The sequence below is a fragment of the Salvelinus alpinus genome, chromosome 18 (assembly GCF_045679555.1).
Source record: "Salvelinus alpinus chromosome 18, SLU_Salpinus.1, whole genome shotgun sequence".
Taxonomy (NCBI): Eukaryota; Metazoa; Chordata; class Actinopteri; order Salmoniformes; family Salmonidae; genus Salvelinus; species Salvelinus alpinus.
Window position 1 is genome coordinate 34,395,537 of NC_092103.1, and position 18,485 is coordinate 34,414,021.

General features: G+C 41.6%; 1 protein-coding gene across 6 annotated transcripts; it reads right to left on the reverse strand.

The window, feature by feature from the left end:
• Positions 1-7,525: 7,525 nt before the first annotated feature.
• Positions 7,526-17,587, reverse strand: LOC139544224 (probable global transcription activator SNF2L2). 6 transcript variants are annotated; one of them, XM_071351109.1, is made up of 8 exons: positions 17,196-17,587; positions 17,008-17,103; positions 14,038-14,163; positions 11,121-11,347; positions 10,592-10,697; positions 8,970-9,071; positions 8,683-8,821; positions 7,526-8,389 (listed from the first exon to the last, which is right to left on the reverse strand). In XM_071351109.1, the coding sequence occupies exons 1-8, from the start codon at positions 17,223-17,225 to the stop codon at positions 8,250-8,252; spliced, it is 966 nt and encodes a 321-aa protein (XP_071207210.1). In that variant the 5' UTR covers positions 17,226-17,587; the 3' UTR covers positions 7,526-8,249. The 6 variants fall into 6 exon arrangements, with proteins under 6 accessions (XP_071207210.1, XP_071207209.1, XP_071207211.1 ...); XM_071351108.1 differs by having other exon boundaries at positions 11,121-11,350; positions 17,196-17,586; XM_071351110.1 differs by lacking the exon at positions 17,008-17,103 and having other exon boundaries at positions 11,121-11,350; positions 17,196-17,583.
• Positions 17,588-18,485: the final 898 nt, after the last annotated feature.

Consider the following 18,485-nt stretch of genomic DNA (forward strand, 5'->3'; position numbering starts at 1 on the left):
TGATTCTCATGGTCTGAGAGTCCTTTAGGTGCCTTTTGGCAAACTCCAAGCGGGCTTATCATGTGCCTTTTACTGAGGATTGGATTCCGTCTAGCCACTCTACCATAAAGGCCTGATTGGTGGAGTGCTGCGGAGATGGTTGTCCTGAGTTCCCGAGTCACATTATCCCAGAGCATGAATAAACGGCTGTGTGAACACACATTGCCCGAATTCCATTAATTCAGATTTTGGATACCATACCTTAAACCCCTTTTTTATTATGATGTATATGACATTTCTATTTCAAACCAGAAAAGGATTCCTCAACAGATAATAAAATGAAGACCATGTTCTACCAACTGAAGTAGTGACATTTGTGGACTTCAGGTGAAAGAAGTAATAGGATGATTCTAGGAAAAATATATTCTTATATCTAGAGGTCATCGCTGAACATAGAAAGAGAACAGAAAGTAATGGCATCATCTGATATCTCATAACAACCTCCTACAAACTTTAGAAATGGTGTCTCTAAACCTATTCTGAGCATATATCCAGTACTGCGAAACATTGTCTTGGTCTCTCTAATGTAAACTGAAAACATCACAGAGATTACACAGACAGCTGCTACCAACAAAGAATGCAATTAGAGATTGATTAGTCAATAACTTGTCTGGCTAATCAAATTACGACATCGCATCTGAGAATCAAATATACCCATCAGCATTTAGATACTGAGCAAATAGGTATATTTACAACAGAGCAGTACATTGGGAATTTGGGCAAAGTTATAAATCCTTTTAATGAATGAAAGAAACCAAAAGAATTGGGCTTATTAAAATGGGCCTCAATTCCATTGTTTATTAATGTAGCTCCTTCCTAGACAGTATGATTGTGCGTGTAGAAAAACAGATGCCTATTGAAATTCCTGCATTACAAATTAATAACTCATGAATCCCTTTTAGTATTTATGGCACAATTATATTTCACAACCACATGGATATCTGGCTGTCACCCCATCTGAAATCATTAGCATTTTAATATTATACATAGATACAGTATCACAGTATATATGTGAGTGGGGTTCATGTTGACCTGCTTTAGCACACAGAGCTGAAGTAAATCAAAGAAGCTGTGTGTGTGTGTGTGTGTGTGCGTGCGTGCGTGCGTGCGTGCGTGCGTGCGTGCGTGCGTGCGTGCGTGCGTGCGTGCGTGCGTGCGTGCGTGCGTGCGTGCGTGCGCATTAGAGTGAGAGAATGTGTGTGTTGTTTATGCATGTTAGGTTCTCTACTGGGGAAATTCTTTTAATGGCCTCACCTTCAGTGCTTGCATGGATATTTTTCTCCAGTTGCAGTTTGGTATCCAAGTAACATTATAGCTACTACAGCACAACTGTTATTGTTCCCTGCCACACAAACACAGAGCCATCCATCAAGGTTATTTTTTGGAACTGGGTAGAGTTCTGCAGAATAAGGTGATATAAAATTAAAAGGGCCCTGTTGCTAATGAGTTTCACAGCATTTCTTTTTGGTTTACTATGGTACACAATACATAGCCTACTTTGAGATGACAGTTTCTAGTTTGATTTAAGAGCACACTACTCCTTTCCCTGGAGACCACAGTCTCTGCTGTTATTCCTCCTTTCTGTTTCCTCTGAGACCTATAGGTCCCTCTCTCCAGCCAGTAAAGACAATTACTTACATTTATGTCATTCTTATCCAGAACAACAAGGGTTGAGTCACCTAGTCGGCACGGGGATTCGAACCAGAAACCTTTCAGTCACTACCTACTGAATTACTTAATTTGTTACTGTAGTCTCAGTGAGACAGGGTAACCAGCAGCAGCAGCAGATACAGCAGGCCCAGGGGACTGAAGTTGTGATTGTGTGATGATCTGAGAGGGACATGATGGTACTGAATGGCTCGATTGCACCACCTGCTGGTAAAGAGGGGAAGGGGGGACACAGAGAGTATGGGTGATGCATGGTTACTTCTGGTCTTTCTATAGATCCTATCCAGAAACAACCCCTAGTCTAAGCCCAAGGCACCTAAGGCTCGTCCATAGAGAAGGATAGAGGCCTCTAGTGGCAAAAAGGCAGTATTAGCATGGGAAGTGCCGTTGAGAACTTCCACAATTTTTATGTAGTTAACTGGGTGTTCTTCCAAATTCATTGGCTGATCCCTCCTGGTGACCCTGTTTGAGTCATATTGATAAAACAATCGTGAAAAAAAACAGACTACTTCAAAATGTAGATAGCCTCAATGGCGCTGCCCATGCTGTCAAAGACACTATAATGGAACTAATATAAAGATGAGTCCTCTACCTATCTCTATGCTCCCAGCCAATCAGAAAGCAAGGTGAAGCAATAATCATGCTTATACCTATCCAATCCTCCTCAATAATATAAAATATGCCATTTAGCAGACATTTTTATCCAAAGCAACTTAAAATCATGCATGCATACATTCTATGTACGGGTGGACACGGGAATCATAGTAATACAGGCTAGGGGTCGATTAGTAATTCAGCACTAGAGTTTTGGTACAAACTCATTTGTTTGATGGGGAAAAGGAATTTCCCAGCAGCCATTTAAAAATAAAAAAAAGACTATCTTCAGCTAAATTACTCACTAAACCCATTACTTACTCAGAGAGCTGTAGTACGTGCAAAGAAAATGTGGTTTAGGATATTGAAACAAAACCACTCACTCAAATTAAATGAATTATGAATAAGTTAATTTAAGACTGAATATGTTTTAGTCCTCTTCTGATTGATTCTATGTGTATTGTACTCTGTAAACGACATTGTTGTAAACAGACTTTCATATCACAAAACCGAACAGAATACAGTCATTCAGATTCAGATGTCATAACATGTCAAAATCTACTCCTTGCATAATGAATTCATCATTGTTTCAGAGAGAAAAAGTGATGCAAGCAATTCAGACACATTTTTCATCACGTCATAAGTGGTTCTGGGAGAGAGTGGCATATAATAGATACACTTCACTTACCTTTCTCCCTTCTCCTGGCTGAGACTATACAAGTGTAGCGGATGGCTAAGTGCATCGCTACAGCATTATCCTACTTTCAAAAGAGTGATAAGCACAAAATGAGCAATGAACAATGACCTCTTTCTCCTTGTGTCTCAGCAAACCTTTTGTGTATCTAAAAAGTAAAGTAAGTGTCCAGTGTTTCCAGATTTCTATGAAATATGACCTATGATTAATTACAATATGTGACTCGTTTCAGGAAACTAGGTACATGTCGCAGGTCACTACTTCACAGGAGAGCCATTTGAGCATAAACTTTTTTGTTTCTCAAAATGCTTCTGGAACATGTGAACTTTCATAATAACAAACTTCTATAGCATCTGTAATATGAATAAACCTGTTCAATTACGAGCTTAGTTGGTTTAGCCACAGAACAAGACAGCAACCTTCCCGCTAGCCTTGATTGGCTGAGATAATGAGGCTGGACATGCCGAGAAATTAGTTCGGATTGGCCTGCCATGTTACGCGCTTCTGTCTATTTGAGTTGGTCAGTATGTGTAGGTAATCCTGTCTAACTCATCTTTTATTAATATATATATTGTGTAGTAGAACTGCATAAGTGTTGCTCTACACTTTCTGTAGTTTTGAAATCAGTGGAATTAGAGTTTGATAACTAAGGAGATGGAGAAAACACCTGTCTCTAGATTATTGCTCATCCATATATTTATAAGTATATATTCTTATTCCATCCCTTTCCTTAGATGTGTGTATTAGGTAGTTGTTGTGGAATTGTTAGATTACTTGTTAGATATTGGTATGCTGTCGGAATAAGAAACACAAGCATTTCGCTACACTCGCAATAACATCTGCTAACCATGTGCATGTGACCAATCAATTTTGATTTGATTTTATCTTCAAATTAGGGAAACCATGGCGTCCGTGACAGAGAGAAGCGTCCATCCATGATGTATACGGGTAAGATAGTCTAGCTAGCAACATTTTCAGATATTACACATTTCAAATTTTGACAAAGTCAATTTCATTTCAAGTTAAAGTGTACTGTTAGCAAGCTAGCTAATGTTCGCTGGCTGGCTCGCTAGCAAAAGTTACGTGTATGATCTTATTATTTGTATTTATTTGTATTTCAGTTATAGCCTAATGTTAGCTAGATAACATTGAACCTGGTTGATTAGCTACCTGCATATTCATGCAGGGTAGTAACGTCATGAGTTGGGATTATGGTTCATTGTTTAGCTAGCTAGCTACATGTCTTAACAAAAGACTCCACTATGCATGTATTCATTTCAACTTGGCAAGTAAAATGGACAGTGAGCTGTTCTCTCATTTGTGTTTGGAAGTAGCTAGCAAGCTATCCAACGTTAGCCAGTTAGCTTGGCTGCTTGACTGCTGTTGTTAGGTCAGCTAGCTAACGTTACATGTATGATCTGTGTAGTAATATTATTTGTTTCTCAGAGCCATTTGCTTTGCTAATTATAGCCTAATGTTAGCTAGCAAACACTGAACCTGGTTGGTTAGCTACAGTTGAAGTCAGAAGTTTACATACACTTAGGTTGGGGTCATTAAAACTCGTTTTTCAACCACTCCACAAATTTCTTGTTAACAAACTATAGTTTTGGTAAGTCGGTTAGGACATCTACTTTGTGCATGACACAAGTCATTTTCCTAATAATTGTTTACAGACATATAATTTCAATTAAAATTCACTGTATCACAATTTCAGTGAGTCAGAGTTTTGCATGCATTAAGTTGACTGTGCCTATAAACAGCTTGAAAAATTCCAGAAAATTATGTCATGGCTTTAGAAGCTTCTGATAGGCTAATTGACATAATTTGAGTCAATTGGAGGTGTACCTGTGGATGTATTTCAAGGCCTACCTTCAAACTCAGTGCCTCTTTGCTTGACATCATGGGAAAATCAAAAGAAATCAGCCAAGACCTCAGAAAATTGTAGACCTCCATAAGTCTGGTTCATCCTTGGTAGCAATTTCCAAACGCCTGAAGGTACCACGTTCATCTGTATAAACAATAGTATGCAAGTGTAAACACCATGGGACCATGCAGCCGTCATACCGCTCAGGAAGGAGACGCGTTCTGTCTCCTAGAGATTAACGTACTTCAGTGTGAAAAGTGCAAATCAATCCCAGAACAACAGCAAAGGACCTTGTGAAGATGCTGGAGGAAACAGGTACAAAAGTATCTATATCCACAGTAAAACGAGTCCTATATCGACATAACCTGAAAGGCCGCTCAGCAAGTAAGAAGCCACTGCTCCAAAACCGCCATAAAAAGCCAGACAACGGTTTGCAACTGCACATGGGGACAAAGATCGTACTTTTTGGAGAAATGTCCTCTGGTCTGATGAAACAAAAATAGAACTGTTTGGCCATAATGACCATCGTTATGTTTGGAGGAAAAAGGGGGAGGCTTGCAAGCTGAAGAACACCATCCCAACCGTGAAGCATGGGGGTAGCAGCATCATGTTGTGGGGTTGCTTTGCTGCAGGAGAGACTGGTGCACTTCACAAAATAGATGGCGTCATGAGGAAGGAAACATATGTGGATATATTGAAGCAACATCTCAAGACATCAGTCAGGAAGTTAAACTTTGGTCGCAAACGGGTCTTCCAAATGGACAATGACTCCAAGCATACTTCCAAAGTTGTGGCAAAATGGCTTAAGGACAGCAAAGTCAAGGTATTGGAGTGGCCATCACAAAGCCCTGACCTCAAAGCTATAGAAAACGTGTGGGCAGACCTGAAAAAGCATGTGCGAGCAAGTAGGCCTACAAACCTGACTCAGTTACACTTCTCCCAACTTATTGTGGGAAGCTTGTGGAAGGCTACCCGAAACATTTGACCCAAGTTAAACAATTTAAAGGCAATGCTACCAAATATTAATTGAGTGTATGTAAACTTCTAACCCACTGGGAATGTGATAAAATCAATTAAAGCTGAAATAAATCCTTCTCTCTACTATTATTCTGGCATTTCACATTCTTAAAATAAAGTGGTGATCCTAACTGACCTAAGAGAGAGAATGTTTACTGGGATTAAATGTCAGGAATTGTGAAAAACTGAGATTAAATGTATTTGGCCCAGCTGTATGTAAACTTCCGACTTCAACTGTACCTGCAGATTCATTTAGGGTAGTAACGTATTGAGTTGGGATGATGGTTCATTGTTTACCTAGCTACCATTTCAATAGAATGTCACTGCGACAACTGTTGAAAGCTCTGGCTATCTATTCCGATTTCAGAGCACTCTCATCTGAGTGTGCCAGAGCGCAGAATAAGTGACGAATTTACAGTTGCAGCACAGTTGCAGTCACCAACGCTGTGGATAACATAAAACAGCCTGACTAGCTCTGCTAGGGAGAGTAAAATGGTCAGTGAGCTGTTCTCTCATTTGTGTCTGGAAGTAGCTAGCAAGCTAGCCAACGTTAGCCAGTTAGCTTGGGTGCTTGACTGCTGTTGTTAGGACAGAATGCTAGGATCAACCTTTAGAGACGGGTAGGGCTAAAGCTTAAGAGTGTGTGAACGATGCTGAATGGGTGGAGACAAAGAAGAGCTCTCCAGTAGGTACCAAAACATTCAAAGGCCATTATCTTAAAAGTGAGGTTACAAGTTTATCAACTTTCAAAGCAGAATTACTTTCCCATTGTTCCTCAAATGCAGTGTATGATATACCATTCTGTAGCTCTGTGTCTCTGCTTTTATCTATTGTCAAAAACACTATTTCAAATGTTGTTACACAAGAGAGAATGAAGGCGGTCAGTCACTTGTGCGTGAAATCGTTTTCCTTCCAAAAAACGGTCTGTTAAAAAGCTGCTTTTCTGCATTGGAATAGTGTGGGTGTATATTGGTCATAAAAAATATTCATGAGAGTAGACCGCTGATTGGCCAGCTCATTCTCCTAAGGAGTATGAGACCGTATTCTACCCGGAAAGACCAAGCATTTTTTGAATACGCTCTCTGTTTGAGATACAAGTTTGAGGTGTGTTTTCTCTAATTTATGCGTTGGCCACCAATAGGAGTATAGGATGAGTCAACAACATCATTTGGGCATGACTTAACAAACTATGAACTTTTAAAAGGGAGATTTTCACTGGACAGTTACTTTAAACAATACAAGAATATCAGTCTGTGGGCTATAGAATATGTTTCTGCTGGCTACACTGACTGATGTATTGCTTTTTTTACACAACGCATGATTAGTATAGAAGAACTGTAACAACTTGCACACAAACTTCTTGCCAGAATTGATCTTAGTGCAGCTACTGCAGCGACTTGTACTTCTTGCCAGAATCGGTCTCCCCATTGGTTGTTGAAATGTTCTGCCAAGGACCGACCGTCTTTATAGGAATAGGATGACAACTTTCAGTCTTGCCAAGAGAGAGAAACACAAAATACCTCAACACAAATCCCTACAGTCTCCAGCTGGAAGATCTATTTCCTCCTTGTTTGTCACCTGGGATTTGGCAGTTGCCACTCTAAACCAAACTGAAAAAGATGAAAAATAACACAAGAAGCCCATGAGTATACAATATAAAACGTACAGCTGAAACAGTACAACTTTATCTGTTTACATCTGCTAACTAAGTATGAAATCAATGTTGGTGGTCAGGTCATTCAGAACACACAATATTGTTCAAATACAATTCTCCCATTTGGAGTTTTATTACAGAATCATATTTCATTTTAAATCCACACATTTTGAGATTTGAAACAATCCAGTAGTGTCCATCCTAGTCATATTGAAGAACTGACCAACCATTTTCTGCCATCTCCCACACCTGTAACACAACATATATTGATGTCATCAACATGCGCCACTCTCTGAGGGCGGTCTCCGTCTTAGCAGAAATACATCATCATGCTCCAAGACATATGAAGGCATTTCACACATACAGTAATAACATTTTCAAATACAAAAACAATTCATGAAAAAAGAGGGTGGAGATATCCTCTGGTTAAGCATTAAGGATACACACAATAGCTTCCATATGAGGACCAAGAGAGCAACACCATAAAATCCCAAAAAACAAAAAGGCAAAATAATAGTAAAGAGACATGAAATTTTAAGGCTGCATGAATTACTTGAGGACCAACATCATTAGGTACGTAAATTCCTTTCTTTGAGTAGCCTTCTTGACTTGAGATGAGACAAATCTTTATCAAGGTGAGAACTAATATGCTGCATTGCAAAAACAGTGACAGCGGAGAGAAAGAAAGAGGATAAATTAACTAGCATTGGTCCTCCAGGTCAACCCTCATCTTTAGCTGTATTGTCCTCCAGATCCTCATCGCTGTCTACATCACTGTAGACTGTCTTCTTGACCTTCATCTTTCTGCTCCGCTCCTCTTTCTTCATCCTCTGTTTCACCTGCTTTGTCACCGTTTTCACTGAAAAGAGAGGATTGAGAAAGGAACAACATATCGCATATCCTTTTTATAATGATAACCATATAATAGTTTGTTCTGTCATTGCTCTTTGAGAAAATAAATCCTTTCAAGCTATTCAAAAATCGAAATAATTATAATGCTTCATAAGACTCACAATGGTTTGGGTGTGTAAAAGTGAAAATTATCTTCTCATTGTTAACTGAACTGCATCATCTTGATCTTCCTATTGGGTTTTTAAAAGAATGTGTCATTCAAACAGTTTATTTTGAGATCACAAAGGTCGGATCTCTCACCTTCTGATGAACCAAACTGATTGTCTCGACCTCCATCGTCACAGATGGCAGTGCTGTCCTTTTTCTCCTCATCGTCAATGACGATCCTCTGTCGTGCACTCTCAAACACAGACTTGAGAACGATTGAGTCCTCAAATATCTAAAGCAAACACACACATATAACATAACATGAACCAAATTAGCCACCGAATCAAGAGCTGGGGGCATCATGGCATGTGGATTTCATGTAGAAACGGTAGGCAGTGGTGTGAACTCCAGCGGGCCTAGATCACATCCCCGAGGCATACCTGAGATCCCTCCAAGTTGAAGGTCTGGGCATTGTGACACAGTAGTATGATGTCCTTCTCCAGATCTCCCACACCCCGGTACTTGTGATTGCGCACACGCTCCTACAAAAAAACACACATGGACAGAAAACATGTACTCTCACATAAATACAATGCACATTATACTGAACAAAATATAAATGCAACATGCAACAATTTCTAAGATGTTACTGAGTTTCAGTTCGTATAAGGAAATCAGTCAATTGAAATAAATGCATTAGGCCCTAATCTACGGATTTCACATGACTGGGAATACAGATATGCATCTGTTGGTTACAGGTAGGGGCGTGGATCAGAAAACCAGTCAGTATCTGGTGTTACCACCATTTGCATCATGCAGCGCAACACATCTCCTTCACATAGAGTTGATCAGGCTGTTGATTGTGGCCTGTGGAATGGTGTCCCTCTCTTCTTCAGTGGCTGTGCGATGCTGCTGGATATTGGCGGGAACTGGAACACGCTGTCGAACACGTCGATCCAGAGCGTCCCAAACATGCTCAATGGGTGACATGTCTGGTGAGTATGCACGCCATTTTCAGCCTCCAGGAATTGTGTACAGATACTTGCAACATGGGGCCGTACATTATCATGCTGAAACATGAGGTGATGGTGGCGGATGAATGGTACGACAATGGACCTCAGAATCTCGTCATGGTATTGCATTCAATTTGTCATTGATAACATGCAATTGTGTTCGTTGTCTGTAGCTTATGCCTGCACATACCATAACCCCACCGTCACCATCGGGCACTCTGTTCACAACGTTGACATTAGCAAACCACTCGCCCACACAACTCTATACACTGGTTTGTAGTAGTGAGGCCGGTTGGACGTACTGCAAAATTCTCTAAAACGAGGTTGGAGGCAGCTTATGGTAGAGAAATTAACATTAAATTCTCTGGCAACAGCTCTGGTGGTCATTCCTGCAGTTAGCATGCCAATTGCACGCTCTCTCAAAACTTGAGACATCGGTGGCATTGTGTACATTTTATAGTGGCCTTTTATTGTCCCAAGCACAAGGTGCACCTTCATACTGATCGTGCTGTTTAATCAGCTTCTTGATATACCACTCCTGTCAGATTATCTTGGAAAATGAGAACTGCTCACTAATAAGGAAATAAACAAATTTGTGCACCAAATTTGAGAGAAATAAGCTTTTTGTGAGTATGGAAAATTTTTGGGATATTTTATATCAGCTCATGATACATGGCACCAACACTTTACATATTGCGTTTCTATTTTTGTTCAGTATAGTACCTGAAGTCAACATCAACAGAAAGGTTTGCTCAGATGATGCTGGGAAATGCTGTATATTAATTTGTTAATGACAACCACAGGGTTGTGGAAGGACAGTTAGACAGATGAAAGGTTAACGCTGCTATCTATGACTGCGTTAACAAGCCTGGGTCCAGTTGGTATGTGGGAAGATTTGGGGGAAGAGCAGATCAGTTGGTGGGTTAGTGGTGAGCCACCAGTAGGCTGAAAGGCTGAGGGTTGGTACTGAGCTGAATTGGTATGTGGGAAGATTTGGGTGGGTTGGTGCTGTGCCTATAGATGTAGTGTAGATGGTCCGCAGAGCCTACCCTGATCCTCCTGAAGTCCACAGGCTTGCGGATCAACTCGTAGTACTCTGGCACCTCCTTCCTGGAAGGCAGCTGAACGAAGCCTTTGCTGATCTGACGGCCCAACCTGGAATTAGTATGCACAGGCACTGTTACCAACAAACAATAGTATTTATTTTGTTTCAAATGCTTCAAGCGTTTGATTGAGACTCCCTGGAGTGGCAGATTGGCCAGATTTAGTTCCATTGTTCCAGGCAAGTCTAATCAAGTGCAACTAAACAATTTGAAAGAAAACATGCTATTTTAGAAGTCAGGGCCAGTCCTATCTGTCTCATCATTTCTGCAACACAATGCTCACACTGTGAAATAGAGGCACAAAATATAAGTAATTCATGTCTAACCATTCCCTGCATGGTCTGACATCAAACACCATTACCCTTCATATCTACACATCGCTAATAAGTAGTTAATTAATACTGTGTGGATATAATTGCATTACCCATTAATACATAATTACCACAGCGCCCCCAATTCTCCCTGGTAATCTCACCCGTCTTTGTAGTTGATAACCATGTCCACCAGTGTGTTAAGCTGCTTGGTGAGCTCGGGAGGATTGGGGGGCAGTTTCTCTGCCGGAGGTCTACCTCGGCGTTTCTTGACCTTTTCACCTCCAGCCTCCTGGCCGGAGTCTCGGGCCTCAGAGTCTTTGTCGCCATGGTGATCACCTTTCCGTTTCTTTAGGCTGATGTCCTCCTCCATGTCCTCCAAGGCCCCGTTCTCCTCCACATGGGGGGAGGTCAAGGAGGAGGAAGAAAAGAACGGGAGTGGATTTGTTTGTTTATTTGGGTCTCAATTAGCTGTTACTTGGAACATCTACACTTCCTGGGAACCACAGAAAACAAAGGATGGATATAGGAATGCACAAGCTGCTGGAAGTGGGAAACCTAATCAGTTGCACAACTGAATGCATTTAACTGAAATGTTATTCCGCATTTAACCCAACCCGTCTGAATCAAACGGGTGCAGGGAGCAGCCTTAATCGATGTCATCAGTGCCCGGGGAGCTGCTGTTGTTGGGGGTTAATTGCCTTGCTCGAGGGCAGAACAGCAGATTTCTCCACATTGCCGGCACCGGGATTTGAACCAGCAACCTTCCGGTTACTGGCCCAACGCTCTTAAGCGCTAGGCTACCTGCCGCCCACATCTAGGCTACCTACCCGCCCGGAATATACAGTACATTAACAAATATTTGAGTGGAGAGAGAATTTACACACATTAATCAGTGTTGTGTACAAGTTCTCTTCTTATTCAAGAGGAGAAAGATTGGCCCAATAAATTGTAAATGCGATAGGACCAAAGAGGGTTTTGGAAATAAGTTTGGGGATCGGATAAGAAACAACTGTGCTCTTGACAGTGATTTGACCCCTGCAACTCCTGACAGCTTAGTGGTTCTTAAATAGCTGTTCAATTGATCTCCTCTCTGAAGAAAGTCTAGCAGTTAGATGACTTAACGATTTAGACAGTCAAAGTTTGACCTTGAAAAACAATTCAACAGCCTCTTCCAAAAACTACTTCAAAGAATGAACTAAATGTGCATAGATTATTGATTTCACTATTAAATTATTCATTAACCTAGAGTCGATGTCTGCACCCCACAGAAATCCCATTAGCATAATTGAAAAATCCCCATAGAACTCAATCTGTTTACGCTAGAGATATGTTTTTTTGCATGTGCTCTTCCCCTTCAGCATTTTGCTGTGATTATTATACCAGGAGACATCCCGAAAATCGGTCTTCTCACGAAAATGTCTGTAGCCTCTGAACGGTTTGGCCTGAAAAAAAATATGACCCCTCTATGGAAAGATAGGACCCTTACAAGTCATTACCGAAGATCTGCTCATTTCTGTCTGTAGCGTCCGAACAGTATATGACCCAACCATGGAAAGGTGGGACTCAAACGAACACGTACATATTTTGCTCTAGGACACCCACAAGCCTCACAAGACTTGTGAAAAAGGGTTAAATACAGATCAATTGCTTTGTGAGAAGGTGTTAACTGTGGAAGGTGTAAACCCATGTTCGCAGTTAGCCAATGTTATGTAAATGCTGCCCGAAAAGCCCCAGCGGCCTTGCCTTGGTCCCAAGTCAAAGCAGGTCCACTGAGGCCATGGCCCAGGAACCAGGCCGTGGAGGTGGAAACACTAAAGTCTGAGGCAAAACAATGGGGTAAATCCTCAGTGGAAATGCACCGTGGTGGTGTCTATCTTATTTTAATCTCTCATAGCTGCAAATGTCTGCAGCAAGCAACTGCTGTATTTTACACAAAGGCAATTAAAGCGTAGACGTATGCATGCAGCATTACTTGTCCAGGCTGGCAGGGAGAGGGAGAGAGAGAGGGAGGGAGAGAGAGAGGGAGACAGAAAGGGGGAGAGAAAGAGAGAGAGGGTGTGAATATGTGTTCACATTCAGCAGAGACTGAGGAATGCACTCCAATCTGAACGGAATATTGATGTATGAACCATACAGAAATGCAGCCAAAATAGTGCACACCCACGTCATATTATATTGTATTAGAATGTGAAAATCTACAAGGAAACAGAGATGAAAGTGCATGTAACTGTATATTTAAACAAATATATCATCTGTGCTTATGAATGCATATACGATCAGTCAACCCCCTCCCTCTCACCATAAGCACAGACACACACAGACAAACACACCCTGGGGGACCATATCGAAAGTGGCCTAATAACCATCATCAATGACGAAGGATCTGTATGACATTACCAACGGTGGAATATGCATGTACACTTTCACACACGTACACTAATAAACACATGCACACACACACACACACAGTGAAAGCGGGAAAAGCATGAACAAAAGAGAATGATCGAGCGCAACAAGAACAGTAAAAAGGACAACAAAAGACATCATGCGGATATTCGGTCAGCTTTAAGGTTATCATTATAAAGCCTTCTCTACAGGGCTACAGTGGAATGCAATGGTATACAGAGTAATCCTAAAAGACGGACAAAACAGCTAAACACCGTGTGTGTGTGTGTGTGTGTGTGTGTGTGTGTGTGTGTGTGTGTGTGTGTGTGTGTGTGTGTGTGTGTGTGTGTGTGTGTGTGTGTGTGTGTGTGTGTGTGTGTGTGTTGCTCTATGCTTGTACCATCATCACCAAACAAGCCTGCCTCTTCCTTCCCCTCCTCGACTGGCAGACGATACCCCCTCATCTGTTACAGCTCACACCTACACACTCACTTCCTCTCCCGCTCACACAGACACTGCACACACTTACACAGACAGACAGACACTCACGCACACGCTCTCTCTCCTGTCTCCCTCTCTCCCTCTGTGCCGGTCTGTGCGATGCAGCCTGGCTGAATCCTATCCTCAGAATAAAGAGAGGAAGCGAGGGCGAATGAAGGAAGACAATGAAAGAAGGAAGGACAAAATATTTACCTGGCTGCAGTCTGCAGTCTGACTCTGTGGATCAGAATGGGTTGTAGCTGGATGGGCTGCGGCTGCAGCTGGAGGGGAGAGAATTAGCAAGCCAGCATAGCGGCGAGCTGCTAGCCTCTTCATCAGCTGATCACTCGAAAAGCAGAAACCCAGAAGGGGGGCAAGCATGCAGGAGTAAAAGAAAAGCGCTAGGTTTTCATACACAAATCAACGGGTAGCTGAGCGGGGGAAAATAACATGTGATAATAGTAGTAGTCATCTGTCTCTGACTCTGTGTGGCAGGCAGGCTGCAGTAGGCAGCTCTCCCTCTCCTCTCCCCTCTGCTGCAGTCTCATTCCTCTCAGTAAGGCCCCAAGCTCGTCTGCCTCTGCATGTTTTAATATCGACTGTTGCCAGACGCTTTTTTTCCCCCGATCCTGTTAAAGTTATCGGGTCCATTTTTTTTTCATGAACGATTTTTGCATTACGTTTCAGCATGTGGGGATTAGACTCTGTGTGGAGGCTGAGTGTGTGGTCGGGGGAGGGGTGGTCTATAATATGCATGTTACACACACACGGCTCAGTCTGAACACAAATTATTCAAGCTCAGTGCTGCCACGATGATGTCATGCTGGTGGTAATTCAAGGTTTTAGGTCATGTCGTGTGTGTGTGTGTGTGTGTATGTAGACACAATTCATTCCAGACATTCTGAAGCTCTGATTCCTCTGCGAGACTCCACTAGGAAACCTGATGCCAACCAGAGATGGGCAGTATTTATGTTACATGTATTTCAATATGTATTTCAATTACGTCTGAGTATTTTGTCATTTGTATTGCACTGGGCTGAACTACACTCCAATGTATTTTCTAACAAGATACATTCGAGAGCTGTAATTAGTATTTTTTAAATACAAATTACTTTTCTGTAATATATATATATATATTTTTTGTTGTGTGTTTCACAATTTTGTGGCCCCTTTTCACCCTTTATTGGTATCAAAAGTATGATTGAACTATGGTGTGATAAGAGCATCTGCTAAATAAACTAATATAAATTTAAACTCAGCAAAAAAAGAAACGTCCCTTGTTCAGGACCCTTTCTTTCAAAGATAATTCGTAAAAATCCCCAAAACTTCACAGATCTTCATTGTAAAGGGTTTAAACACTGTTTATCATGCTTGTTCAATAAACCATAAACAATTAATGAACATGCACCCGTGGAACGGTCATTAAGACATGAACAGCTTACAGACGGTAGGCAATTAAGGTCACAGTTATGAAAACTTAGGACACTAAAGAGGCCTTTCTACTGACTCTAAATTACACAAAAAGAAAGATGCCCAGGGTCCCTGCTCATCTGCGTGAACGTGCCTTAGGCATGCTGCAAGGAGGCATGAAGACTGCAGATGTGGCCAGGGCAATAAATTGCCATGTCCGTACTGTGAGACGCCTAAAACAGCGCTACAGGGAGACAGGACAGACAGCTGATCGTCCTCACAGTGGCAGACCACTTGTAACAACACCTGCACAGGATCGGTACATCTGAACATCACACCTGTGGGACAGGTACAGGATGGCAACAACAACTTCCCATGGTTGCACCAGAAACGCACAATCCCTTCATCAGTGCTCAGACTGTCCGCAATAGGCTGAGAGAGGCTGGACTGAGGGCTTGTAGGCCTGTTGTAAGGCAGGTCCTCACCAGACATCACCGGCAACAGCATCGCCTATGTGCACAAACCCACCGTCGCTGGATCAGACAGGACTGGCAAAAAGTGCTCTTCACTGACGAGTCGCGGTTTTGTCTCACCAGGGGTGATGGTCGGATTTGCGTTTTTTGTCGAAGGAATGATCGTTACACCGAGGCCTGTACTCTGGAGCGGGATCAATTTAGAGGAGGAGGGTCTGTCATGGTCTGGGGCGGTGTGTCACAGCATCATCGGAATGAGCTTGTTGTAATTGCAGGCAATCTCAACACTGTGCGTTACAGGCAAGACATCCTCCTCCCTCATGTGGTACCCTTCCTGCAGGCTCATCCTGACATGACCCTCCTGCATGACAATGCCACCAGCCATACTGCTCGTTCTGTGCATGATTTCCTGCAAGACATGAATGTCAGTGTTATGCCATGGCCAGCGAAGAGCCCGGATCTCAATCCCATTGAACACGTCTGGGACCTGTTGGATCGGAGGGTGAGGGCTAGGGCCATTCCCCCCAGAAATATCCAGGAACTTGCAGGTGCCTTGGTGGAAGAGTGGAGTAACATCTCACAGCAAGAACTGGCAAATCTGGTGCAGTCCATGAGGAGGAGATGCACTGCAGTACTTAATGCAGCTGGTGGCCACACCACATACTGACTGTTACTTTTTATTTTGACCCCCGTTTGTTCAGGGACACATTATTCAATTTCTGTTAGTCACATGTCTGTGGAACTTGTTCAGTTTATGTCTCAGTTGTTGAATCTTGTGTTCATACAAATATTTACACATGTTAAGTTAGCTGAAAATAAACGCAGTTGACATTTATTTTTTTGCTGAGTTTATAAGTAAAAATGGACAAATGCAAAGCATTCTGAGTATTATTGTAATGAGCTCTACACCGTAACACGGCCAATTATAATACCCAGTGTGCTTTGTGGTTCATTTTGGTATGTCCACTTTCACATTTCGGTCATTCAACTGATGTAGCTAAACAACAACATATCACAGTTATAGCAAGTAAGAAGTTTTTGTAACCGTTGATGAGAATGTTGTTGCTGTTCGGGCAGACTACTTGCAAATTAATTTCTGTATTTTAAAATGCAAAATACAGTACATGCATTTTGAAATGTATTTAATTAAAATAAAATGTTGTAGTTTATTTTTTAAACATTGATCTTTATGGTATTATTATATTGTAGGTTGTAATTTCTGCCCATCCTTGATGCAAAAGTATCAACAAAAAAAAAGAAAACTGGGGTTGGTGAACCATTTACATAAAACTGAAATTACCTTGTGGCCATTGGCGTAATGCTCGCAAGGTAGTAATTGATCAGAGGCTGTCCGAACAGAGGCTATGAAGCATTCTGAAAGACCTTGACCAGGGACCTGTTTATATGAATTCAGCGAAGTATTTCAGACATGTTCTAATGGAAAAATTAGTATTTGAATTGGACTTGTTTGATTACATTTTTACTTACATTTTTCAGCATGATCTTCATCCTACTCATTGTCCTCGAGTCTCCCGTCCCAGGTATTATCTGCTATTCCAGCCATGTTCAGGCATACTGTCTGTGTCTGTCCTGCATAGAACATGACATCATTCGGCCAATACGCCACTTCAGGCTAATGGTCTTATTATTGCTCCATCTTGAAATTACATTTTTTGTGGTAATAATCCCTCATGGTCCTGCCCTCACCATGGCAACAGGGGCGATTAAATAGGAAAAAGAAAAACCTCTTGGTTGGACCTTTGATGTGAGCGAGACGATCGATATCAAATCAATGTTGTGAAGAGTTGATTTTATTTGCAAATATTGATTTGGATGTATGAGTAACAGTGTCTAGACATGTTCATTCCATTGAGACAGAAATATAATTTTATTTTCATCTCCCCCAAGAACACTACTTGCTCAAAACATAATTTCTGCTGCTGCTTGTTACCATAGCAACAGCACATTTTGATGGTGGACCTCAAAGGCAGTTATGCTTCTGTATTCCATCACTGACTTGGGGAATCACACAAAAATCTAATCATCAAATCTAATTATATTTGTCACATGCGCCAAATACAACGGGTATAGACTTTACTGCTTGCTTACAAACGTTTCCCAATGATGCAGAGTTTAAAAAAATCTAATAAAAATAGCAACATGAGAGGAATAAAATACATAAGAATGGAGTTATATCCCAGTTGGCATACAATGTGAAAAATACGTATTTTACTGGTTGAAATCTGGTCGGAACGTTTTACAACCAGATTGTGGATTAAAGATGGCGCCGGAGGGGATGGCTGGCATCTTATCGGCTCTTAACCAACCATGCTATTTTGTTTGTTTTTTTCGCATTGTTCGCAACTTGTTTTGTACATAATGTTGCTGCTACTGTCTCTTATGACGGAAAACAGCTTCTGGACATCAGAACTGCGATTGCTCACCTCAGATTAGACAAAAAGTTTTCCTTCAATGAGTTGGAAGGGAGGGATATACTACAGACACCCGACCAAACCCAGATCCCCGTCATTCGCTGGAGAAGAAAACTGAGATTTGGCGGAAAAAGAACAGGGTGCCTTGTTAGGATCAGGTGACGAGTGGCTAATCTGCCTTTGCCTTCCATCCTGCTAGCTAACATTCAATCGCTGTAAAATAAATGGGACGAACTGAAAGCACCTATATCCTACCTACGGGACATTAAAAACTGTAAAATCTTATGTTTCACCGAGTCGTGGCTGAACGATGACATTAAGAACATACAGCTGGCGGGTAATGCAC

What these genes read in the sequence shown, in the direction of transcription:
- LOC139544224 (XM_071351108.1), bottom strand. Translation starts at nt 17,225, where the DNA reads ATGAGTAGGATGAAGATCATGCTGAAAAAT. An exon ending in ATTACGCCAATGGCCACAAG is followed by an intron (nt 14,164 to 17,007) that starts GTAATTTCAGTT and finishes TCGAGTGATCAG; the next exon opens with CTGATGAAGAGGCTAGCAGC. An exon ending in GTTATCAACTACAAAGACGG is followed by an intron (nt 10,698 to 11,120) that starts GTGAGATTACCA and finishes TACTAATTCCAG; the next exon opens with GTTGGGCCGTCAGATCAGCA.